At 42.5% G+C, this 22,554-nt stretch overlaps 1 protein-coding gene across 1 annotated transcript in view; it reads right to left on the bottom strand.

Annotated features, from left to right (window-relative positions):
* The window catches only part of LOC104513148 (activating molecule in BECN1-regulated autophagy protein 1-like), a gene marked incomplete at its 5' end in the record, with an annotated part of 83,563 nt that overhangs the window by 32,125 nt on the left and 28,884 nt on the right, over positions 1–22,554 (bottom strand). Inside the window, 2 exon segments of the mRNA XM_010156432.1 lie at positions 9,750–9,904; positions 10,341–10,529. Coding sequence (XP_010154734.1) covers positions 9,750–9,904; positions 10,341–10,529 — 344 coding nt within the window.

Below are 22,554 nucleotides of genomic sequence, written 5' to 3'. Positions count from 1 at the left end.
CCTGCTCTCGACTAGATGCATTGCCTTTCAAGATGCCAATAAATTTCAAGCCATTACCTTTGCTTAGCCCAAGCAGTAAACCAGGCTGTTAGATCAGCCTTGATAAAGGCTGCGCGGGGAGGGGGTGCAGCTGTTCTCTTGTTTACATGGGGGAATCTTGTCATCCGTGAAGCTCCATCCTGACAGGTAAAGGGAGAGGAAAGGCTGGAGCAGACCAGGTGGGTTTATCAGGCACCAGCGTAAGATTTAATTATTAATTTTCAACTGAATGATGCTGTCAACCAGAGGCTGACTGACCCTGCAAATACACAGGAAGAGAAACATCTAATGTGCTAATCCCAGTAGAAATCTCTTACTGGGAGGACTGCTAAAATCCACAGCTTCATGGCTACTCTGAACTGGGCTGCAGGGAAAAGTGCTTCAGAAAGGAGTGTTGATCCCTGATGGATTGGTGTAACTGTACTGGCAGCCAACATTTATATCTCATGGCAGCACAGACCTAAAGTTATGCTGGTAAACAAAGTGCTCTTCATATGGATACACGTTATTCCACCTAAGTAATTGTGGAGGCTGCACAGCCTTGCCAGTGTAATTGCAGCTGTACTAGAACTTCTGGACAGTGCAGGTACCTCATTTTGTAATACACTCTAACAAACTAAGCTAAGTTACATGAACCATGTAATACAGATGCAGCCCTAAAAGCACAATATTAAGTTCACTGAAAGCACACCTCAAAGCAAAGCCTATGTACAGCATGAAACTATCCAAAGAGCACTCAAAAAACCTGCAGAAAACTACAAAGTGCACTTGTATTTGCAGAGCAGCGGATGAGGTACAGCGACAGGATGAAGACATAAGCAGAGCAAAACCAACATCAGTCCAACTAGGGCTGGACACATTTTGCATTTCCCCATCTGCCTTTTATCTTCTGCTCCACAACCTTACCTTGAACAAGAACCTGAAGTTTCAGAGGTTTTGTCTTTTTTGATTGTAGGAACCTTACTGAGACCGAACAGCCCCTAAATAAATTCTTTTCCTGTTTTTCTGCTGCTAGTCATCCCAGTAGAGTGTTGCCACTGAAAGATCTCACCCTGAGTTTGTTTTTTTCTGTCAGTGTGTTAACTAGTTCACCTCTGACACCAGGATATCAGAGAAGTTTCTATGAAGCATCTACCACTCTACTGAAAGCGCTGTATGTCCTTTGCTTAGCTGCCAGGAAACCACCTGCATCACTGAATTCTAGAATTATGCCAATTAGTTTAAACTGTGGGTTTTTAAGGTCATGAAGCATAATAAGACATCCTAACCTGATCTCCTTGATAAATAATACCATCCCTTTTTTGCTTAGATTACATTCTTTGCCTTCTATTTATGAATTTCACAGAAGCTGCTGAAACGCAAACTTATGCCTTGCACTGCCACAAATCCCAGAGCCCTCTGCAGCAAAAATGAAGTCTAGCTTGTCTAAAGCAGAGGACCCTGAACGCAATGCTAAATGAACACTCCTTGGGATAACTGACTAATGGCTCAATACATTTATTCATAAGACACCGTACATCAGTATTTTGAAACAATGCAAGTTTCCCCTTTATTTGGAAGGGGAGTCCTTTTTGTATCTATATGCAGATGCAAAGCAAAAGGCATGCATTTCCCATGACCAGACAGAGACAAAAATTGCTTTTTTGTTCCCAGTCTCTTCTTATTAAGCAGGTTGTTCTATGCTGCTCTCGCCCCCTCCCCCACAGCTGATTCCTGCCAACAATATACACGTCTTTCCATTAGTAGTTCTCTGTTAAAATGGAAGAAGCAAAAAATAATGCACTTATCCTTTTGGATTTGTCAGTCTTATCCTCAAATGGATCTTATCATCTAATACTCTGCACAAATAAAATTTCTTTCAACTCCATTTATCTTCCCCAGATGCAACAGGATCATATATGAAATTCTACCTCAGTCTTTTACCAATACAACAAACCTCTTTCTGCCCACCTGTTGTCAATGCAGAAAACTTTGCTTAACTTTGCTTTTCCTAACTTTGCTTTCTGAGCCACAGTGAATTAAATAAGAACTGACCCTTAATTTTCAGCAACAACTGAAACCTTAACTGAGGATACTTGATTTAATTCCTAAAGCAGGTCAGCACCAGAATTTTCTGTGGAATGGACTTTCTGAGAAACTTCATGCAAAGGTAAAACATTGCTGGTTCTTCCTCACCGTACCTGATAACATCATTTATCAATGATCTTTCAAACGAGAAGTCTCATTACAGCACCCCAGACCCTTCCTTTCTTTAGGCTAGCTCTTGGCATTACCAGCTGGCACTTCATCTCACAAGCCTGCCATGCAACTACTACATGAGAAAAGAGCTTTAAAATAACTAGTGGGAGACTTCCAAACATTAACAAGAACTAGGTCTTATGAAGAAATGGATCATCTCAGGTAACAAAGCTCTCACTCAAGAAAATAACACACTTGCAGTGAAGTGGCTCATTAATTTACTACTTGTCTCGCAGGGGCTGCAAAAACCAGGGTAATACCTCCAAAAAGCCCTTTAGGGGACTGTTCCAAGCCCAGATCTGAAACCTAGGGCTGAGTAAGCAAGAAATTGCTAAACAAAACAACTGTCCTTTCAATGGTGTGCACGTGTGGTTGGAACAGATGAAAGGAGAGGAACGGGAATGCCAAAGGGGGTGTTAGCGTGATGGAAGATAGATACGTACATATTTGGTGCAGATGCACAAGTGAACTGAACTGTGCAAACAGGACGGTGCCTCCAGCCACTGCGATCTCTTGCAAAAAACCATCAACAGCTCTCGCTGCTGGAACAATCTAATAAAAATATGGTCACCTCTATGGCAAAAGAAATGACAAGCTGCTTCATTTCTGCCCTTAACTCAGACTGCAAACCAAAAGCAGTACCTGTGAATTCCCCATTAAATGTCACGCTGAGACTGTAACAGCAAAATCTACAATATGTTAAAGATCTAATGACAAGAGCAAAGGATTTGCACACAGCTGCCATTCCACCCCACTCTCCGTCTGCTGAGCCTCAACAGAACGGCACACAGGATCAAGTGTCAACAATATGTTGATGACAGAGCTACATGCGCCCTCATCTAGGTGAAAAGAGGCTGTCATCCAGCTGCCTACACGTCTGGAAGGAATAAATACTGGAAGAAAGAGTTGGCTTAAATTTAATTCAAGAAAGATGGTAGGAAGAAGCACCGAAAAAAAAAATATTCATGAAATTGCACACCTCCTCTCAGCCCATGGCTGGTTTAATGCAAATCTGGTAATAATTCATCTTGGCTCCCTTCCCCCCTACCTGTCTTGGGCAAGATGACTGCACATAAATAATCTCAGATGTGGAACCATCTTTACCATAATTTTTTTCTATCTAGTTAAAACTATGTACATAACTGCACCAAAGCTAACGGTAACTGTTGTGGGGCAAATGGGCTCCAAGCTTTATCTGAATTGCAAGAGCTCAGCACTCCTCATACTGAACCCCATATTAAACAGAAGATCTTGGCTCTCCACTTCATAACCCATGAAGTAAAAACACCCTGAATAGATGTCATTTGCCTTTTCTTCACACCAGTTAGCTAAAATTGATACCTCACCCATGTTTAACCATTGCATGAGATATTAACAATATTTTATAAAGGGTTCCTAATGAGTTTTAGGCTTTTACAGTTTCTTGTAAATTCTGTTTCAGCAGCCTTCATGCAGTGAATCGGTCAAGACAGCAATTTAACTAACTCCTACAACATAGCACTGCTGCACCTATTCTCAACTGTGCACATCTGTGCCAATCTTCGTGCTATCTGCAACGCCAAGGTGCCACTGCATTTTCCAAAGATGTTGAATACAGCCTGCTCTTACAGCACTCTACTTACGCAGTGCTTACCAACATGGTCTGAGATATGCTCTATTTTAATAAAGATATCCGCCAGAATCTGCGATACACAGTGCATAGAAAACTATTTGGCCTAAACCAGACTATTATGCTCTACTTCATATTAAAAAGAGGATTTTCCCATACCAATCAGAAAAGGGTTCGTCCCCATGCCCTCTTCCTAGTATCAACAAGTACACACTGTCTGTGACTCTGCTTGGGCTTTCAGTAGCCTAAGAAACATCTACCTGGTTCAACTACTGCCAACAGTGATAAATGGTTTGGGGCAGTAATTGAATGTATTCTTGCAGTTCTGCTCAGTTGTCAGAAGCTTCCCCTGTTGACCTGAAAATGTCAAAATCTCTGTCAAAAGGAGACACAAGGGACCACACCAATAAGCATGCTTTTCCAATAGCACAGCAAGAGGTTGGTACTCTCCTTCTTGCAAACTGCTCTTGTTTTCAGAAGCGCGTGAGTTCACACCAACATTTCCACTGGAAGTAATGTATTACAGTAAGCTGTCTCCATACATTCTCCTGATCAATGTTCTTCTCATGTTATCAAGGATCCTGGCACAACTGTAACTTGCACCCCAGGAAAGCAAATGTGCACAGCCACTTGCTTTCAGGCTTAAAGCCCCTTCGCTTACAGCTGCAGGGGAATTCACAGCTCATCAATGAGGTCTGGCAGTGAGTGACCTTTGCAGACCACACTGCATACGTTCTACTGACACCTGCGTGAAGCTCAGAAGACACCAGCACTCAAAAGTTGAGCATCTTCTCACATATTCTGTGTGCTGTCCTTGTTAAGAGTTAATACGCTGAAAAAAAGCTTGGCTCTGTGCTATAACTTTGTGTGCCTTTCTGCTTCAGGCTCTTCTTCCTGCAGTATTTGGAATTCTCCATCTGTTTACAAGTGCACACGTATTCTGTTCCATGTGAAGCTCAGAAGACACCAGCACTCAAAAGTTGAGCATCTTCTCACATATTCTGTGTGCTGTCCTTGTTAAGAGTTAATACGCTGAAAAAAAGCTTGGCTCTGTGCTATAACTTTGTGTGCCTTTCTGCTTCAGGCTCTTCTTCCTGCAGTATTTGGAATTCTCCATCTGTTTACAAGTGCACACGTATTCTGTTCCATTTTTTTTGCAGGATGTTCCCCAAATACCAGTAGTCTTGTCAAGAGCTAATTCTGGATCTCCAGATTCAAAGCACTATGCAGTATTTGAGATGGGGCTCAGTTAAGTCACTTTATGCCCACAAATTGCATGATTTGCTCTTCAGCTTCACATCCATCAAATTTTTCTATCACTTAACTCACTTTTTGTATCCTCAGCTTAAAAGGCCCTTTCCAAGTTTTAGTTTATTTTGGATAACAGTAATCATGTTTTCCTGATATTTAGAGTTAACTTCCTCTGGGTAAAATGAAAAACATTAAACATTGCAAGAGCATCAGAATTTGTGAATGCCAGAAATAAAACTACCTTCTGGTCTTCTTTCTTACTAATATCCACTGCTATCAGATCCAGGGCAATACGATCCTTACTCTTTCTAAGGAACTTCAGCTCCAACCAATTTCATGTTCTTCTAAGTTCTTTAACCTCCGTATAACTCCTGGAGCCATATGGAATTCAGAGATCACCCTACACCCAAGCAGGTTGAAAACATATCCTCTTTATTTATGCAGCTCCACCTATGCTTTCAAAATAGGCTGCAAAATTTATTCTTACTCCATATTTGAAGTCCTTTCCCCAAACTTCCCATCTCTGAAGCACAAATATTTCCAGACAATTCCCAGTACTACTGCTACCTGTACCACTCCAAGCTAGAAATCTGCTAAAAGCAATTCCTTCCCTTCCCTGTATGCTACAGATAAATTCCAGAGAATTAGCTTTGCAAAAATATCCAGAGTTATTAGGTTTGGAAAAAAGAAAAAAAACAAACCCAACAAACCACAAAGACAAGTGGAAGCTTATGCATACCACTCTTGTTAAAAGTCAACACAGCGAAAGAGCTTTTTAAGCCTCAGTTTGAAAAACAAACTTGTTCTTTAGGAAAGCCAGGTTTCCATCTGAAATGCTAAGCAGATCAATCTTAAGGCAGTGAATAGAAAGAGCATGAACCTCTAGCTCACAACTCTACCCTATTTGATGACAATTCACTACTTGCACTCCATTTCTGAGCACAATTCATAACTGTCAAATCACATCAGCCCTGACCCATAGGACTCTGCCCAATCTCTGAAATATTAGGAGCAAGATTGATACAGACAATGCACACTTGTATAACCAAGGTGCTCCTTAGCACAGTCCACAAGCGCTGTAGTTCTCGGAGACAGTATTTCTCTCCAGCTCTGGAAATTACATCAGCAGCCAGTGGTTTTCTAGGTGCAATTTAATGTATTACAGTTTCATGTAACAAAACTAATTAATTGCATCTTCAAAACCTCTGTTTGAACAGCAAGATGGAGGAACCTCTCTGAGGAACAGAAACCTGCCTTCCACTGACTGCTAGTCAAGGATGTGGAGGAAGAATCTTTCCATTTTAATTGGAAGCAGAAATAATCACTGCACTTCACTCCTCAGCAGGTTGCCACACTTGCGCATTGACTTACAGGCCATATTGCCAAGCCCTGCTCTCCCGGTTCATCGATTGCAAATCAAAAGGTGTCAGGGAAGGAAAGAACAATCGTAAGACAACTTAAGAAGAATTTTCATAGAATCCGATATAGCATTTCTCTTCAATTTCTCTCTTGGGAGTTTTGTGAGTAATGTAAAATTAAAATATCCACAAAGCATTGCTTCGGAACATGGCTATGCCTTATTTTTAATTAAGAAGTTGAGTAACAATTGCTTTGCATTACAAGCTGTTGGCACAGAGGCAACACGGATGCTTTCTGATTCTCTCTAATGTGCACATTAAATTAGAGATTGAAGAATACAGTTTCACCAGGTTTCCTAAACCTTTTTCTACTGCATGCTGGCCAAGCTGAAAACAGGTTTTTACCCAACTGAATATGAATACAGCAGCCACTGTAAAGACAGTGTGCTAAGAATATTATAAAGTTCCTGACTTAAAGCTCTATTTTTATTTTGCATGTTCTGAAAAGTATTACAAACTTATGGAGCAGTTCTTATTGCAAAATTCAAGACAGAAGAAATACCTGTAGTTGATCTCCTAATTTTTTTTTATAACTAGATGAAGGAAAAATGTTTACAAGATTAACAGTTTCATGTTTTCCAAGCTTGGTCCTACAGACCGCACAAAGATGACCAACAACACACCAGAATGTTGAAACAATACTCAACATTATCCCACAGGAAGGTTTGTTAACCAAATTAATTCAAACTGGTCTAGTGTCACATCAGCAAAAGCTGAAAGTCCAAAGCAGTCAGAAATGAGGCGTTTTTAACATCTTTAAACATGATGTGGGAAAGGGGAAAACAGCAAATTAGTTAGCAAATCTGCTAGACTGGATAGATTTGAAAACGTGGGGGAAAGGTTTTTGGAGACTAAAAATACATGTGCAAGAAAGATGAAAAAAGCAACCTTTAGAATACATGCAATCCATCTGGAGAAAAATAATCCAGAACTACAGCAGATGAGAAAGACAGAAGTGCAGTGATGTGGAGCAAGTCTGAAAAGCAAGAGTGGGAAAAAATGTACAAAATTTTCAATGCACCACATCAGAAAAAAAAAAAAAGACGAAAACAACCATTTTTAATGGTGTAAGTAAAGCCCTGTAGTTCAAAAAAAGCAGCAAAAAACCAGCCTCTATGGGCTTCTGGTAAGACTATGCTTATCACATTACGTACATTTAAACATATTCCAGAATGAAGGGAGGGGGAAAAAAAAAAAAAGAGAGAAGGTTATTTTGGAGAGAATTCAGAAGAGAAAAAATGAAAGCTGGAAGATTGAATTACAAGAAAAGATTAAGGGAATACAAAGCACTACTTCACTAAATGGTGACTAAGAGCAAGGATGCAAGCATTTGAAGAGTATAATTTTTTTTGAAAGAAGATATGTTTGAAATGGAGATGAAAAAATATAAATGGAAGATTTAGATAGACAGAAGCTTACTGATTTAGCTGGCTACAAAAGAAAGTCTCCAAAAGGAAAGGGCTAGATAGAGGCCCTAGCAACTGGAATTTAGAGCAAATGTAAAAGATGGATCAGAGGAAAGAATCCTACCATAGCTCTTTATGGGAAGAAACACGATTTTGCCTAATAAGACTTTTCAATCTTAACTACTTTTGATATGGTAAAAAGCTGTGGGAAGGGATACTCCCATATCTGGCAGTTAAAGCTATACATTTCACTAGGATCTCAAAATAACTGAAAAAAGACACAGTACCAAGGCAAACTAGATTGTAAAAGGATCTAACAGGATACTGAATCCATGTAATTAGTGATCTTGGCATATCCACACAGCTGTCACCATCCATACCTGCTAACCAAATTGTGCTTTTCTCATAAATACTTTTAAAATTTGTGCCGCTTACTTTAAGAGGCTCATACCAGAATGGCAGCTCAGAACCATGACTGAAAAAGTGCTGATTGGTGCACCAAAGAAAACCCTCCTCATTGATTTTTCTCTTGTATTATAACAGGGAGGAGATGATGATGATAAACAAGAGCTTTATATCAGCTGATAAAGCAGCTCATATAATGCCACATCTGGCATCAGAGAAGATGACCCTTCTCTGAATCATGAGCAGTCTGGAGTGCAACTGTAAGGTGATTCAAAGCCATTTCTCCAAGGGACAAGTCTCTCCCCAGCGCTGAGCCACTAGATGAATGGCTCAGGACAATCTTTGTACACTGGGAATGCTCTGCCAGAAGTAGTAATAATTAGAGGGGCCTTTTAAAAAACAGTAATTTATGGGGATGGGTGTATTAAAAAAAAAAAAAAATAGCAGTTGCTCATGGAATGAATTCCACTATGATCAAATTATTGCACGAAGTGAAAATGTTTGAATAGCTACTTTTCATCTCCTGCAAAAAAAGTCACCTGAACACATGGCTTAAAACTTGAATCCAGCCCAAACTTCAGCTTTAGAAATTACCTAATTGTGCATTATCAACTGGGCATGGCTTTTTTCCATCCCAAACTACCACCAAATACCTGTTGTGCTCTGCTAATGAACAAAGCAAGACACACACATTCTCTTAACTCTATCTGCCAGTTTGCAAAAAGATGAAGGTTCTTCCTCACATACTAAATGAGTCAGTGTGGGTCATAGTTCAGTCCTCCCATAGAGCAGAAGTACAGAAAGACAATTCCATTGCCAAAATAGGCTTGCATATATACAGAAAGGTCATTAATAAGTAGCCAACAAAAGCCTGTTAGGCAAAAGTATGGTAGGCCTCACCTTCAGTCTGAGTATGATAAGAAGCTTGGCTCCTACCCGTCCTGAAACTGCTGGTGGCTGCTGTCCTAGAGATTAGCTGCTTTTAGGAATGTTAGGAAATTATTCTGAAACCTCAGCTGAAAAACTTCCCTCAGCAAAGCCAACTATAGCACCACAAGCAATACATGTATTACCCTAAGAAGTACAAAAGACCTACTAGGTACTGTGAGTGGTATCTGGACTTAGGATACCACACACGACACAATATATGTTCATCAGCATGTTTGAGAGTTAGGTTTCACAATGCTGTTACACTTATGTTCTTCTGCCATGGTTGTATACCTCTGTAATAGATTCCTTCACATGTTTATTATTAAAGTAGGCCTGGAGCATGCTATCTCTTTGCTATTACAATCCAGCAACCACCTACTATGCTAGAGCCAAAATGACACAAAATCCCTGAGGGGAAAAAAACCCACAGAAGCAGAATACACATACACTCACCCTCATAGAGGTTTCTCCACCGTGGGGCTGTTGCAGCCTGAAGACTTGAGCAACCATGTGTTCTGTCGAAGGGTGCAACAGGATACGTCGGGAAGCCAGTCCCACCATGACGTATCTGCCCATTGGAGACAGGCTCACAGAAATGGCATTAGGGCCTATAAAGAGATAAGAAGTTATTTTTCTCACAGGTTGACACCCCTCCCTGTGCCTCATCCTCACAGCTTCTTCAATCCCTTCCAGCATTCCCACAATGTATGGCATACTAAGCTCATCCTCATAAGGAGTAGAGAGGAATGAGACCTGCACAAGAACAAATTCTGTGAGATGCTTCCTTCCAAGTGCCCTCTCACTTAGACAAGGAAGTTCTTTAAGGAATAAAAAGTTATGCTTTAGCAGCTCCCCCATATCAGCACCTTGTACGCCCAGGCCAGACCACAAGCTTCTCCCCAGCTCTATTTGCCGCTAGTTGGAAGGTCAGTAAAGTATTTCCTGTTACTACAATGTTCAGACTCTTGCATTTCTCACTGAAGGCTGAGTTCTGAAGTAACTTCTCACACCCTCACCCACCCTGACTTCTTGTTGCACGCTTACCAAATCGCTTTGTGTAAAGCATCTCGCCCAAGTTGTGGGGTGCCAGAGAATACACAGCCAGTATTCCCTCATCAGGAAAGCCTCTCTGACTGCTGGGAATGAAGGCTGCCAGCAGTTGCCCATCGGCAGAGATATCGCAACTAGCATCATTGTAAATCTTGCAGTTTTGAACAAGCACGTTCACGGAGGCTGCGAAGAAGAAAGGAACAGTGATTAGAGCACTCAGTTTCAACAGAGAATAAAGCAAGTTTTAAACCTAACATTGGAGACCTGACAGTACATGCAAAAGACACTCAAGACATTTAGCTTCCTCCAAAAGTTTATGAAACATTAATACCTTGATTAATGTAAAACTTGCTCCAAAGCAGAGATAAGACACTGCAATGAGCACAGGGAATGAAATCTACTCCCCTCCTGAAACCTCCGGCCAAGAAATAGCAGCAGTTGCACCTTATCAAACCCTTCCTTTGTGGAGCACAACGCCGTCTTTTGTAAAGGACAGCACAGTTGAGACAAGTCCCAAATGGTGACACTCTGACAAACTCCAGCAGTGGTGTCACTGGAAACAGTACACCTTAATTCATCTCCCCTTCTCTTGCGGAGTCCCTAGTTCCAGCTCCTTATTTATCTCCAATAAACAGATGAGAGTAAAATAGCTGATTTTTAGACCAATCTTGGATAAAACAAGTGAGAAAGGGCAGAGACTTCTCCAGCAGTCCTCCACTGAATTACTCCAGTATTTGAGAGACACAGTCAGTGAAGGAACTGTTTAGCAGACAGGGTAGTGAGCAGCAATTCAGAAATATGTAAGCTTTACTTTAATCTCTGCTAATGAGTTGCTGGATGAACTCACACAAATCTTTTCCCCTCCCTGCCCTGCACACACAGCCCGTAAGCTCTTTGAGCTACTGAACTCTATGCACTTGTGCTGTTCCTAGTACAACGAGGTTTCAAAGCCTTTTAGCATCGTCATTACACACAGTTCAACAGTGGCTTGATAAGACAAGGCTGGAGTTATGTTCACTCCCTCAGCTTAACCCAAATGTGCCCTGGTATTTCGCTACAACTGCTGCAATTAGTCCAGGAGGTCTGGAGCTGAAACTGAACACACTGTTTTGGGGATGGGGGAATTTTCAATTCTAGTATTTCCAAACTCAAGGGGATAGAAATATAAAGAAATAGAAATAAAGCCCACATTCGTGACATAGAAGCTTTGCATACTGGACAACTGAACACCTCATCTCACATGCTTGAAGCTATAGCATCACATGGTCAACTTCTACAGTCCAGGAATGCTCTTCTAAGCCTTCAGACCATGCCCAGCCTAGAAGTGGCTTTGATTTGTTCTGCTAAAATTGCAGATGAGAGTATGAAGGCACTTCCTGGGACACATTCCTTACTAGTTTAACAAGAGAACAGCAACGAGAATGCTTTGTGCATACTTCTGAAAGTCTGAAGTTCCAAATCAAATTAAGGCTGTAACTCAATGCTTTAACAAACTACTCTTGTTGCCAGAAGAAACAATCCTTGCCCTTTGTTTCCAACACTTCTGTGGAAAGCAAGCTACATCAGGGAACTGATATGGCTGAGAAATTACTGACTGTTGTCTAGGTCCCTTTTTAGCCAGAAGAGCTTCTCAACCCGGTATGCCACATGGCCACAAAGATGCTTGCAGCAGCAGAAAAAGAAGTTATCACAGGGAAGCTGATAGGACTGCTCCTTCTTCCAGCACTGCTGATTTCAAGTGCTCACTCAACCCCAACTCCAGTTCTTCTGGTCTCAAAGATGTTTTTCCTGGAACTGCTTTCCTACATGGCTGAGTATCAACTTCCACTGTTGCATTTCAGAAACTCCGATGAAAAAGATGAGGATAAAAAGTGGACTATGTAATTACATTCTGTACCAAACCACCTACACCTGTACTCTAAATTTATTCAACCACTTTTTTTCCAGTCTCAAAGCTGCTAAAAACAGTAATTTCCAGCCTAGTATAAACAGAAGGGTGCTGAACAGAAAAAAGGTAAATAATGGTAGTCACTGTCAGTACTGTAATAACAGAATCTAAAATACACAGGGCCCTTCAAAGAACAGACAGTCCAAAAGATGACAAGATCCCTGAGTGCTTGCCATCTGAAGCTAGCTGAACAAAAAGGCAACAGAATAAAGGTTAAAGACTATACTACCTAGTTTTTAAAAAGGTAGAATTAAAATGTGCTACCCTATCCCCCCCCTTTTTTTTTTTTAAATCTAGGCTTCACTCAAGTATTCACTATGTCATCACAAGAGAAGATGGGCATCGACACAAGAACTGCAGTATATGCTGTGAACTAGCCAGAGGATCCATGACAACAGGCTGCACTAGTGTAATCCCAATCCAATTGGGAGGATTCCTGAACAGTCCTGCAGCGACTCATTCCAAACCCAGTGCTATTCATTAGCTTTATCAACGAGCTAGGCTGTTGATAAAGTTGGGTAATTTTATTACAAGAGTATGATCAGACCAGAGAGTGAACTGAAGTACACAGAGATGTAACAGGAGTGAAATGAAAAAATTCTAGAGCGTGTTTATAAATTTCTGCTTTACTTATGAGCTTCTCAGCTGGTAACAAGACAGAAGCAGCTTTGGTGATGATAGCCCAGACTAAGCCATCTACCCCGCCTAACAGTGAAAGATATGGCAATCCTAAACTGCACCAGGGAGCACACTTAAAATTGAAATATCATCAATGCTAATATACAACCTTATGCTGAGACCACATGCAGGATGCCAGGCACAATTTTGGTCAGCCATTTTCAAGAAAGACAGACTAAACCTTAAATGATAAAGAGGTCCAGCAAAGAGCTAGGAATACGACTGGGGAAAATGAAACAAATATTTATGTTTAAAAAAAAAAAAATCTGAGGAAATGGGATTGTATTTACAAAAAAAATACCAGAACATAAGTGCCAAAAAAACATCAGTTCTCTTCACAAATAATGTTGACAGGTAAGTGGGTAAAAGCAGCCATTAAGTTTGGCAATTAGAAGATTTCTACCGGAAAAGCAAGATCCTACAATAGTCTTTCAACAGAACTGAAAGGGGCAAAGAATTTAACAAATTTTAAGACAGAATAAGAGGAACTGCAGGATGTGCTTGCCTAAACCAGCAGGGAGCCAGACTTGGTAGCTAAGGGGGTCCTTTCTCATCGATTCCGTCATCGTTGTAATCTAATCAGCAGTGATATAAGAAATGGAAAAAAAAGGGGACGGAATGGGAACTTATCAGACAGGTGACTACTGGGACTCTCCCAGACAAACCCAAATTAACTACTTAAGAGACACAAGCAAGAAGGCCAGTAACAGAGCAAAACTGCACATAACACAAGGAAAGTATTTACCAGAGATACAACTAGGAAACACACACACAACTTTGATTATTATAAGAGGAAAATATAGTCCAGTCCCTTCCTTCAGGGTCTAAGAACTATCTCTCTCATTCCTATTCTGCTAGTATTTAAGGTTTTGTGCTGCATCTCTGAGCTCAGGATGAAGTTCCCATGAGGTAGCCATGGTTTCTCTACAACGTTAACTACTGTCATGTGATGCTCAATATTGGAAGTAGTAAGATTGTAAAATTGCTTCATCAGACCAAAGGTATGGGTGTCATTTAGCCCAGGGACCATTCTATACCAAGGAATTCCTGGTGCTTTTCAAAGGGGTTGTCATGGTTTAACTACGGCTAGCAAAATACCACGAAGCTGCTCTCACAGATTCCCCCTACTCTCCCTCCAGCAGAGGGGGAGAATTGGAGCGAAGAGGACAAGGAACCTCATAAAATTGAGAGAAGAACTATTTACTAATTAAATCTAAATTAATATATACAAATACTACTAAGTAATTAAAACAATAAAAAATAAAACATATGATACAATATGGTACAATTACGATACAGCTGCTCACCACTCACTGATCAATGCACAACCAGGTGCTGAGTAGTGAGAGTCAGAGCCAGAGAGCCCGAGAGCGATCGTAGCAGATTCCAAGCGAACCCTACAAGCGATAGCACGACCGGGAAAACTAAACAAACCCACCAATTCCCTTATGAATGAGCCAGCACAGGAGTAGCTAATGCAGGAGTCAGGGAGAAGGTTAGCAAGTGTACAGGAGTGAACAAGAGACAGAGTAAGGGAGAGAGTAATGACTTCTGGACCCCCTCCCCGCCTCTGCCCCCAGCATGACGTACTATGGAATGAAACACTCCCTTAGTCAGCTTGGGTCAGGTGCCTGAACTGTGTGTCCCCTGCACTGCCTGTAGCGAGACAGCGAGAGCTGGGAATGCAGCTGCAGGATCAGAAGCAGAGAAAGACCTTGAATTCTGATAAAGGCATTCCAAGGGCTAAGACCTTATCAGTGCTGCTCTCAGCATCCAGGAACAGCTTCATAGCAGCCACGTTAAAGACAGTTAACTCTTTCCTGACTGAACCCAGCACAGAGGTGCAAGAAGTTTTAGAGGACACAGATAACAATTTCTCTGGGCACAGGCAATGTTTCAATAGCTACAGGAGCAAGGAAGAAAAACAGAGACTATAGAATCCATTTCTTCTCTCAGATTTTAAAGTTTGCGTTTATTTTTTAATCTAATGCAACCTTGGATATTCATAAGAAAAGAATCCTACATCTTTATTTTTGTAAGGTATGGAATATTTGTTTTTCTTTGGTACCATGTACCAGATTCAGGGAGTTGCTGTGGCATACATATCCTCACAGTTCCATGGCTATTTCTTTTCTTTCCAGGTCACTAATCCTTTTCCTCATTTAGCATTTACTATATGTCTTTTTAAAACAATGTTGGATTTGAATCACCAGTCACCAAGAATGTATTTATCATACAGCAAATGTTCAACTCATTTTCTGTCTACATGTTTTTTCCTTTTTCCCCCCACCCCCACCCCTCCTTCAGCACAGCACAGAGTTTTTTGGTGAGCAGTCCACAATGATGGCCAACATGACTGCGTGCCTTGTTCTTTTTAAAGTTTGTTGCATATGGCGTATGCCTCTTAGCAAAACAGATTGTGAGCTCCCCTGCCAGAAGTGAACTAATCTTCCCCCTTGATGTGTGCCTGGAACATAAAACATCACAGATGCAAGTTGTGCTGAACAAGAAAGAGCGCCCTTTATTTCAGTCTTTCAAGATCTGATTCACGCTGACATTATGGTTCTTTGCTCTTCCCTCATTTACAAAGGATGAGGGACTCGGGTAGCACTTATACCTAGAACCAAGGGAGCCTACTGTGCCAGCAGAACATGTCTAAACGTAAGAGGTGGAGATCTCAGCAAGGTTTAATTTTAAGATATTCCCAAGACACAGGGATGATGAAAATACCCATGCATTTGACAAAGCCACGGTCTATTTGATTTCTTTGAGCCTGAGGCCTGATCTATGAAAATGAAGCCAAACCAGAAGATTTTAGGGAGAAAAATGCTATTTTTGGAAAACCATTTACAACAAGGCTGCCCTTTCATCTCTTCTTTTCTTTTGTTGTTAATGCAGCCACCGAGCTGACAGAACAGATCAAAAGAAACATCAGAGAACAAATTAATCAAGCTGTTGTGTCAACTTGGAGTGCTTACACCTACAGCATAATTATGCTTGAAGCTGGGGAAGGCCTGGAACGCCGGCAGCAACAGCACTGTTTGGCAAAGGGAAATAGTGCTGGGTGCACCACAGCCACCCTTTCAGGACAAGACTTTCTTGGCAGCTGTTGCTATTCGTATGTTGTTTAGCATGGGTTTTTTTTTTTCTTTTTTCTTCTTTTAAGTTCTTCTGCAGATCAGTAAGCATTGATCAAATCACCTTCCTCAAGTCCCAGCCAGTGTTAGAACAAGACAAATTCCTGATGCGTGACTAATGTGGAAGTACTAGACCAGTTCAGCCACAATGGCTAGAAAATGAAATAACAAGCATGAGAGAAACTCATTCAAAAGATATAAACAAGAGAAATAACCGCCAAATACTTAATGTGTGGAAAGGCTACATTCTACACTGTTCACCAATTCTGTACTTAACCGTTAGCTGTGGGAAGTTTTAAAGGATCTGCAATACTTACTAGGAGAATATTAAATAAATGCCAGAGATAGCACTGTCTCTGCTGCCACGTAAAATTCCCCATCCCAAAGCTGATAGGACTAACAATTACAATTTCAGACCAAGTCATGTTCATTTCAGAGTTATTAAAAGCAAAACTGGCAAAAGGAGAGAAGACATCTGAAGCCATCTATTCCCATTTTACAATTAATAGAGACAGACAGGGCAGAGACTAAAATCCCACAAGTCCCTGCAAAGCCATTTCCCCAAGACCATCAGAGTCTTCTTTCTTGCGCCTGCTGGACTGAGCATTAGCAAGGTCGCTGCTGCGGAGCAGAGCCCTGAGCCCAGGGCTCCAAAGAGTGCTGGGGCCCAGCCACTGAGATCTCAGGACTGTGCTCATCATGCTGCTGTCACCCACTCAGAGGCGTCTGCTTCAGTGGAAAACATCCTACTTCCAAACTATCTTTTCTTTGTTTAATCATAACAGGAAAAGAGACGCGCAGAGATGGAGGTTGGCCACAGGGTCATTTTTTGATGGAGAGTGGAGCTGGCAAGGAGTCCCAAACTTCAGCTGCATCATTTCATCTGCCTGAACTCCTAGACCACTTGCAGCTCAAATCAGTCTCAGGAAGTGCGACAGCACCCTCTGCATAAGCCTCACTCTTCACTTGACCATCTCTGATTTATAGGAAATGATGGGAAAAATAAGGAGCTATTGAGGTCACATGCTTTACTGGGAAAATAGTTTATTTCCAAGATCACGAAGAGTCAGAAAAACCTCCTCCAACCGCCACTGTTACACTTTTAGCTCCACAGTATCTCTACGAGTTGGTGCTCCTTGGCAAAACTTGCAGCTCATCTTTGTTCTGTGCCTAGGGAAGCTTGGCAAATACCTGCTGTGGGATGAGCACAGCTGCTGCATCTCCATACATCCCTACTAGACCTCGGCAGAGGGAGATACTGCTAACAACCTAGAGATGTCAGAGTTGGGCTCAGGAAGAAGCAGAGTAAAACTGAACATTTCCAGATGGTAACAAATAAAGATGGACGAGTCAAGTACAATGAAGCACAAAGTGGAGAGTCAGAAAGGATGGGCTTCTTAAATGAACTCTGTCTGCAAGAAGGGCACAGTGACAACAGAAGCTGTAACCCATTTTCCAGCTAATTGGAAGCTATTTCAGAATGGAAGTGTCCTGGTAAGGGAGAGGAAGAAGATTGAAATATTGATGTCTTGAGGACCAGATGGTTCTTATTTTCTATGGGATTCCATAAATTATAAACAAACATCTTATGCCCTTTTTTTTTTAATTAGCAGCCGCTTTCTCAGCAGCCAGATGAGGCCAAAAAAGAAAAGCTATTAACAGCTGTAGCACTCTTCAAATACTTTACAAGCTTTCAGAGAAGTCCCGATGTATTTAAGTCTGCAGCAAGATGCTTCCCCCTCTGACTTGACCTTTACTCTGTTCCAGAGTCTGACTGAACCATGGAAAGTATTGCCACCTCATGGCAAAACTCAGCCTGCAGCACTGATCCTCAGCCTACAACCTTACATCAGTAAGTCTGGCACTTAAGATATGTCAAAGCAATGGCACACAAGTTCACCACAGTATTCCACTTTCAGGATGACACTACCTGCTCCTTCCCAAGAGACAGAATAGTTCTCAAGGAAAAAACATAAAGCATCTTCCCCCTTTACAGTGTCAAAGGCTATCATCTAGAATCACAGAACGGTTTGGGTTGGAAGGGACCTTTAAGATCATCCAGTTCCAACCCTTATGCAAGCAGGGCTTTTATTTCCAAGCAGGCTATAACCATCACACCACAATATTCCACACAATATGAAAGAAGGGTGTGGGGCAGAAACACCCGATACTTTACCTCTAGGAATAACACAGTAAGAAAGCTTTTTGAATGGGATGGGCTACTGGTAGCTTTCTCCCAGCTCCTCTGAATTCCTGGGGACTGAGAGGTAAATGGTTGCCCAGGGAAGCTGTGGATGCCTCATCATTGGAAGTGTTCAAGATCAGATAGAATGGAGCTTTGAGCAACCTGATCTATTGAAAAATGTCCCTGCCCACAGCAGATGGGGTGGACTTGATGGTCTTTCAAGGTCCCTTCCAACCCAAACCATTGTGTGATTCTATGATTTCAATTCCCCATCTCTGCTGCTATGGTGCCACTACACGTGCTCCTTTTGTGGGTTCTTTAAGCAACAGGACAGTACCCCAAAGAGACCTCTCTTGTCAAATACATAATTTCTAGAATAGCAGAACAGAAAGGGCTGGGACTGGGAAAAATTTTTTCTTAATTTCAGTGGCTACCTGTGAAAGCAGAAGTCTTTCTGAAAAGATAATCCCTGTTCTCCCTAAGAAGTCTTAAAGTAGAACCCAACCTGATTTTGCTGAGAAGTCAAGCAATGAATTTCACATGTGCACAGAGATGGCCTAAGCTAAAAATCACTGTACAAAGAAACATTCATGAATATCTACCTCCTATCTTCACTCCAGGCTGCCACAAATACTTCTGCAGCTGTACAGCAAGCTATAGCAGGGTACCATTCTGGGTTAAAAACAGCCTTTCTAGTCAAGTTAGTTTTAGTCCTGAAAAAGTTGTTTCTTGATCAGCTGACCACAGGCATCAAATATTCTTGTGCCTGCATAAAGTCTCTTCCAGTGCAAGAGCTATCTTATGCCACAGAACAGTTTGATGCCAGCGGCAGCAAAAGCCTAGAGCCTCAAGAAAACCACACAAAGGAATTCCAGCCACTACAGCCAGTAAGTCAGCTTCATCAGGGGCCCAACTTAAACACGTCTCACATAGCGTGGGAAATAAAACAAGAGGAGTTACAGACCTGTGCACACCTGCAGAGCAATGATCTTATTGGCATCGCAGAGATGTGGTAGGATGGCTCCTATGACTGGAGTGTTGGAAAGGAAAGATACCAGCTCTTTAGGAAGGACAGGCAGGGGAGACAAGGTATCATCATCTATGTCAATAACCAGCCGGAGTGCATGGAGATGTGCCTGGGAATGGATGAGGAGCTCAGAGAGACCTTATGAATCAGGATTAAAGGGAGGGCAGGGACAGGTGACACTACAGTGGGGGTCTGCTACAGGCCACCACATCAGGAAGACTGAGCAGATGAGGCCTTCTATAGACAAATAGGAGCAGCCTCACGGTCACAAGCCCTGGTCCTCATGGGGGACTTCAATCACCCCAAATTCTGCTTATGCCCTGCTGTGTTGTCCCTCCAACAATCTAGGAGGTTCCTGGAATGTGCTGATGACAACTTCCTTCTCCAAGTGACAGAGAAGACAATGAGGAGAGGTGCTATGCTGGACCTTATTCTCACTAACAAGGAAGAGCTGGTGGGGAACATGAAGCCCAAGGGCAGCCTTGGCTGCAGTGACCATGAAATGGAGCTCAAGATCCTTAGGGCAGGGAGGAGGGTGCACAGCAAGCTCACTACCCGGGGCTTCAGGAGAGCAGACTTTGGCCTCTTCAGGGATCTGCTTGGTACAGTACCATGGGATGAAGCCCTGGAGGGAAAAGGGTCCCAGGAAAGCTGGTTAATATTAAAGGATCACCTCCTCCAAGCTCAGGAGTTATGAGTCTCAACAAAGAGGTAGTCGGGCAAAAAGGCCAGGAGGCCTGCATGGATGAACAAAGAGGTCCTGGACAAACCCAAATACAAAAAGGAAGCCTACAGAGTGTGGAAGCAGGGACAGGTAGCCTGGAATAATAGAGAAATTGCCTGAGCATCCAGGGATGAGGGTTAGGAAGGCTAAAGTCCCGACAGAATTAAATCTGGCCAGAGCGTTAAGGGCAACAAGAAAACCTTGTACAGGTATGTCGGTGACAAAAAGAGGACAAGAGAAAGTGTGGGCCCACTCCAGAAAGAAACAGGAAACCTGGTAACATGGGATGTGGAGAAGGCTGAGATACTCCGTGACTTTTTTGCCTCAGTCTTCACCAGCAAGTGGTCACAGTACAACTCCCCAAGTCGCAGAAGGCAAAGGCAAGGACTGGGACAATGAAGAACCATCCACTGTAGGAGAAGACCAGTTTCAAGACCACAAAAGGAACCTGAAGGTGCACAAGTCCATGGGAACTGATGATACACACCCACAGGTCCTGAGGGAACTGGTGGACTAAGTTGCTAAGTCACTATCCATCTTATTTGAGAAATCATGGCAGTGTAGTGAAGTTCCCACAATTGGAAAAGGGGAGACATAACCCCCATCTTTAAAAAGAGAGAAAAGTAAGATTTGGGGAACTACAAGCCAGTCAGTCTCACCTCTGTGCCTGGCATGATCATGAGGAAGATCCTCCTGGAAACTATGCTGAGGCACATGGAATCTAAGGAGATGATTGGTGACAGCCAACATGGCTTCACCAGGAGTAGATCACGTCTGATGAATCTGGTGGCCTTGTAGGACAGGGTTACAGTGTTGGTGGATAAGGGAAGAGCAACAGACATCATCTACCCGGACTTGTGCAAAGCATTTGATGCTGACCCACATGACATCCTTGTCTCTAAACTGGAGAGACGTAGATTTGATGGATGGACCACCCGGTGGATAAGGAATTCTGGTGCGATTGAGTGCAGTGCACCCTCAGCAAGTTTGCCCACAACACCAAGCTGTGTGGTGCGGTTGACACGCTGGAGAGAAGGGATGCCATCCAGAGAGACCTGGACAGGCTGGAGAGGTGGGCCTGTGCCAACCTCATGGAGTTCAACAAGGCCAAGTGCAAGGTCCTGCACCTGGGTTGGGGCAATCCCAAACATAAGTACAGGCTGGGTGGAGAATGGATGGAGAGCAGCCCTGAGGAGAAGGACTTGGGGGTGCTGGTGGGTGAAAAGCTGAACATGAGCTGACAATGTGTGCTTACAGCCCAGAAAGCCAACTGTATCCTGGTCTCCATCAAAAGAAGTGGCCAGCAGGTCAAGGGAGGTGATTCTTTCCCTTTCCTCTCATGAGACCCCACCTGAAGTACTGCGTCCAGTACTGCTCTGGGGCCCCCAACATCGGAAGGATATAGACTGATTGGAGCAAGTCCAGAGGGGGCCACAAAGATGCTCAGAGGGCTGGAGCACCTCTGCTATGGGGACAGGCTGAAAGAGTTGGGCTTGTTCAGCCTGGAGAAGAGAAGGCTCTGGGGAGACCTTATAGTACCTTCCAGTACCTGAAGGGGCTACAAGGAAGCTGGGGGGGACTTTTTACAAGGGCCTGTAGTGACAGGACAACGGGGTATGGGGTTAAATTGAAACTGGAGAGTTTTAGATTAGATATCAGGAAGAAGTTCTTCCTGGAGAGGGTGGTGAGGCACTGGAACAGGTTGCCCAGAGAAGCGGTGGGTGTCCCATCCCTGAGAGTGTTCAAGGCCAGGCTGGATGAGGCTTGGAGCAACCTGGTCTAGTGGAAGGGGTCCCTGCCCATGGCAGGGGGGTTGGAACTAGATGGACTTTAAGTTCCCTTCCAACCCAAACCATTCTATGACATGTAAAACTTATGGTCTAATTTTCACAAAGAGAAGAATAAACAAATAAAATCATCAGTATCACTCATATTCTCAACCCAGAAGCAGCTTTCACCTGAAATATAGGACAAATCATTGCTTTTGCAAATGGCTTGAAGCTACATCTACTTTCCCTGGTTTGCAATACTGTGGTACGCAACAGACCAGAGCCCCAGTTCCCAAAATGTATTGCAACACTTTAGCCCGCACTAATGTCAATAACTTGTAGAATTCAGACCCAATTTATTAGCAGGTTCTAATGTAAACGTATAAAGACAATATCCCTCTAGAAACCTGTTGGTAAAAGAATGAGTTGATTGCACACAGAATTCTTCTAAGAGGATTGTATATTCCCACAAGAATGCTCACAAAAAAGCTGCGCTTATGCATGGATTTGCTGATAGCACAGACACACAGGTGAGACAGAGCAGGAACAACTCTGTGTGCTTTTAGTCACCTTTCTCAAAAGGCTAACTGATTTACAGTTCCCAGTGTGTGCTGATTTTAGTCATGACAGAGTTAATTTTCTTCACAAGAACAGCAAGTAATCCAAGGCCTACAACATACAGCTACCTTTGGAAGATCCTAGAGCTTATGGTAGCTCTGGTCAGTATAGACTTAAAAGAA

This window comes from Eurypyga helias, unplaced genomic scaffold (genome assembly GCF_000690775.1).
Source record: "Eurypyga helias isolate BGI_N326 unplaced genomic scaffold, ASM69077v1 scaffold14550, whole genome shotgun sequence".
Lineage (NCBI taxonomy): Eukaryota > Metazoa > Chordata > Aves > Eurypygiformes > Eurypygidae > Eurypyga > Eurypyga helias.
The sequence above is the reverse complement of the archived record's forward strand: the minus strand, read 5'-3'. Positions and strand labels throughout refer to the sequence as shown.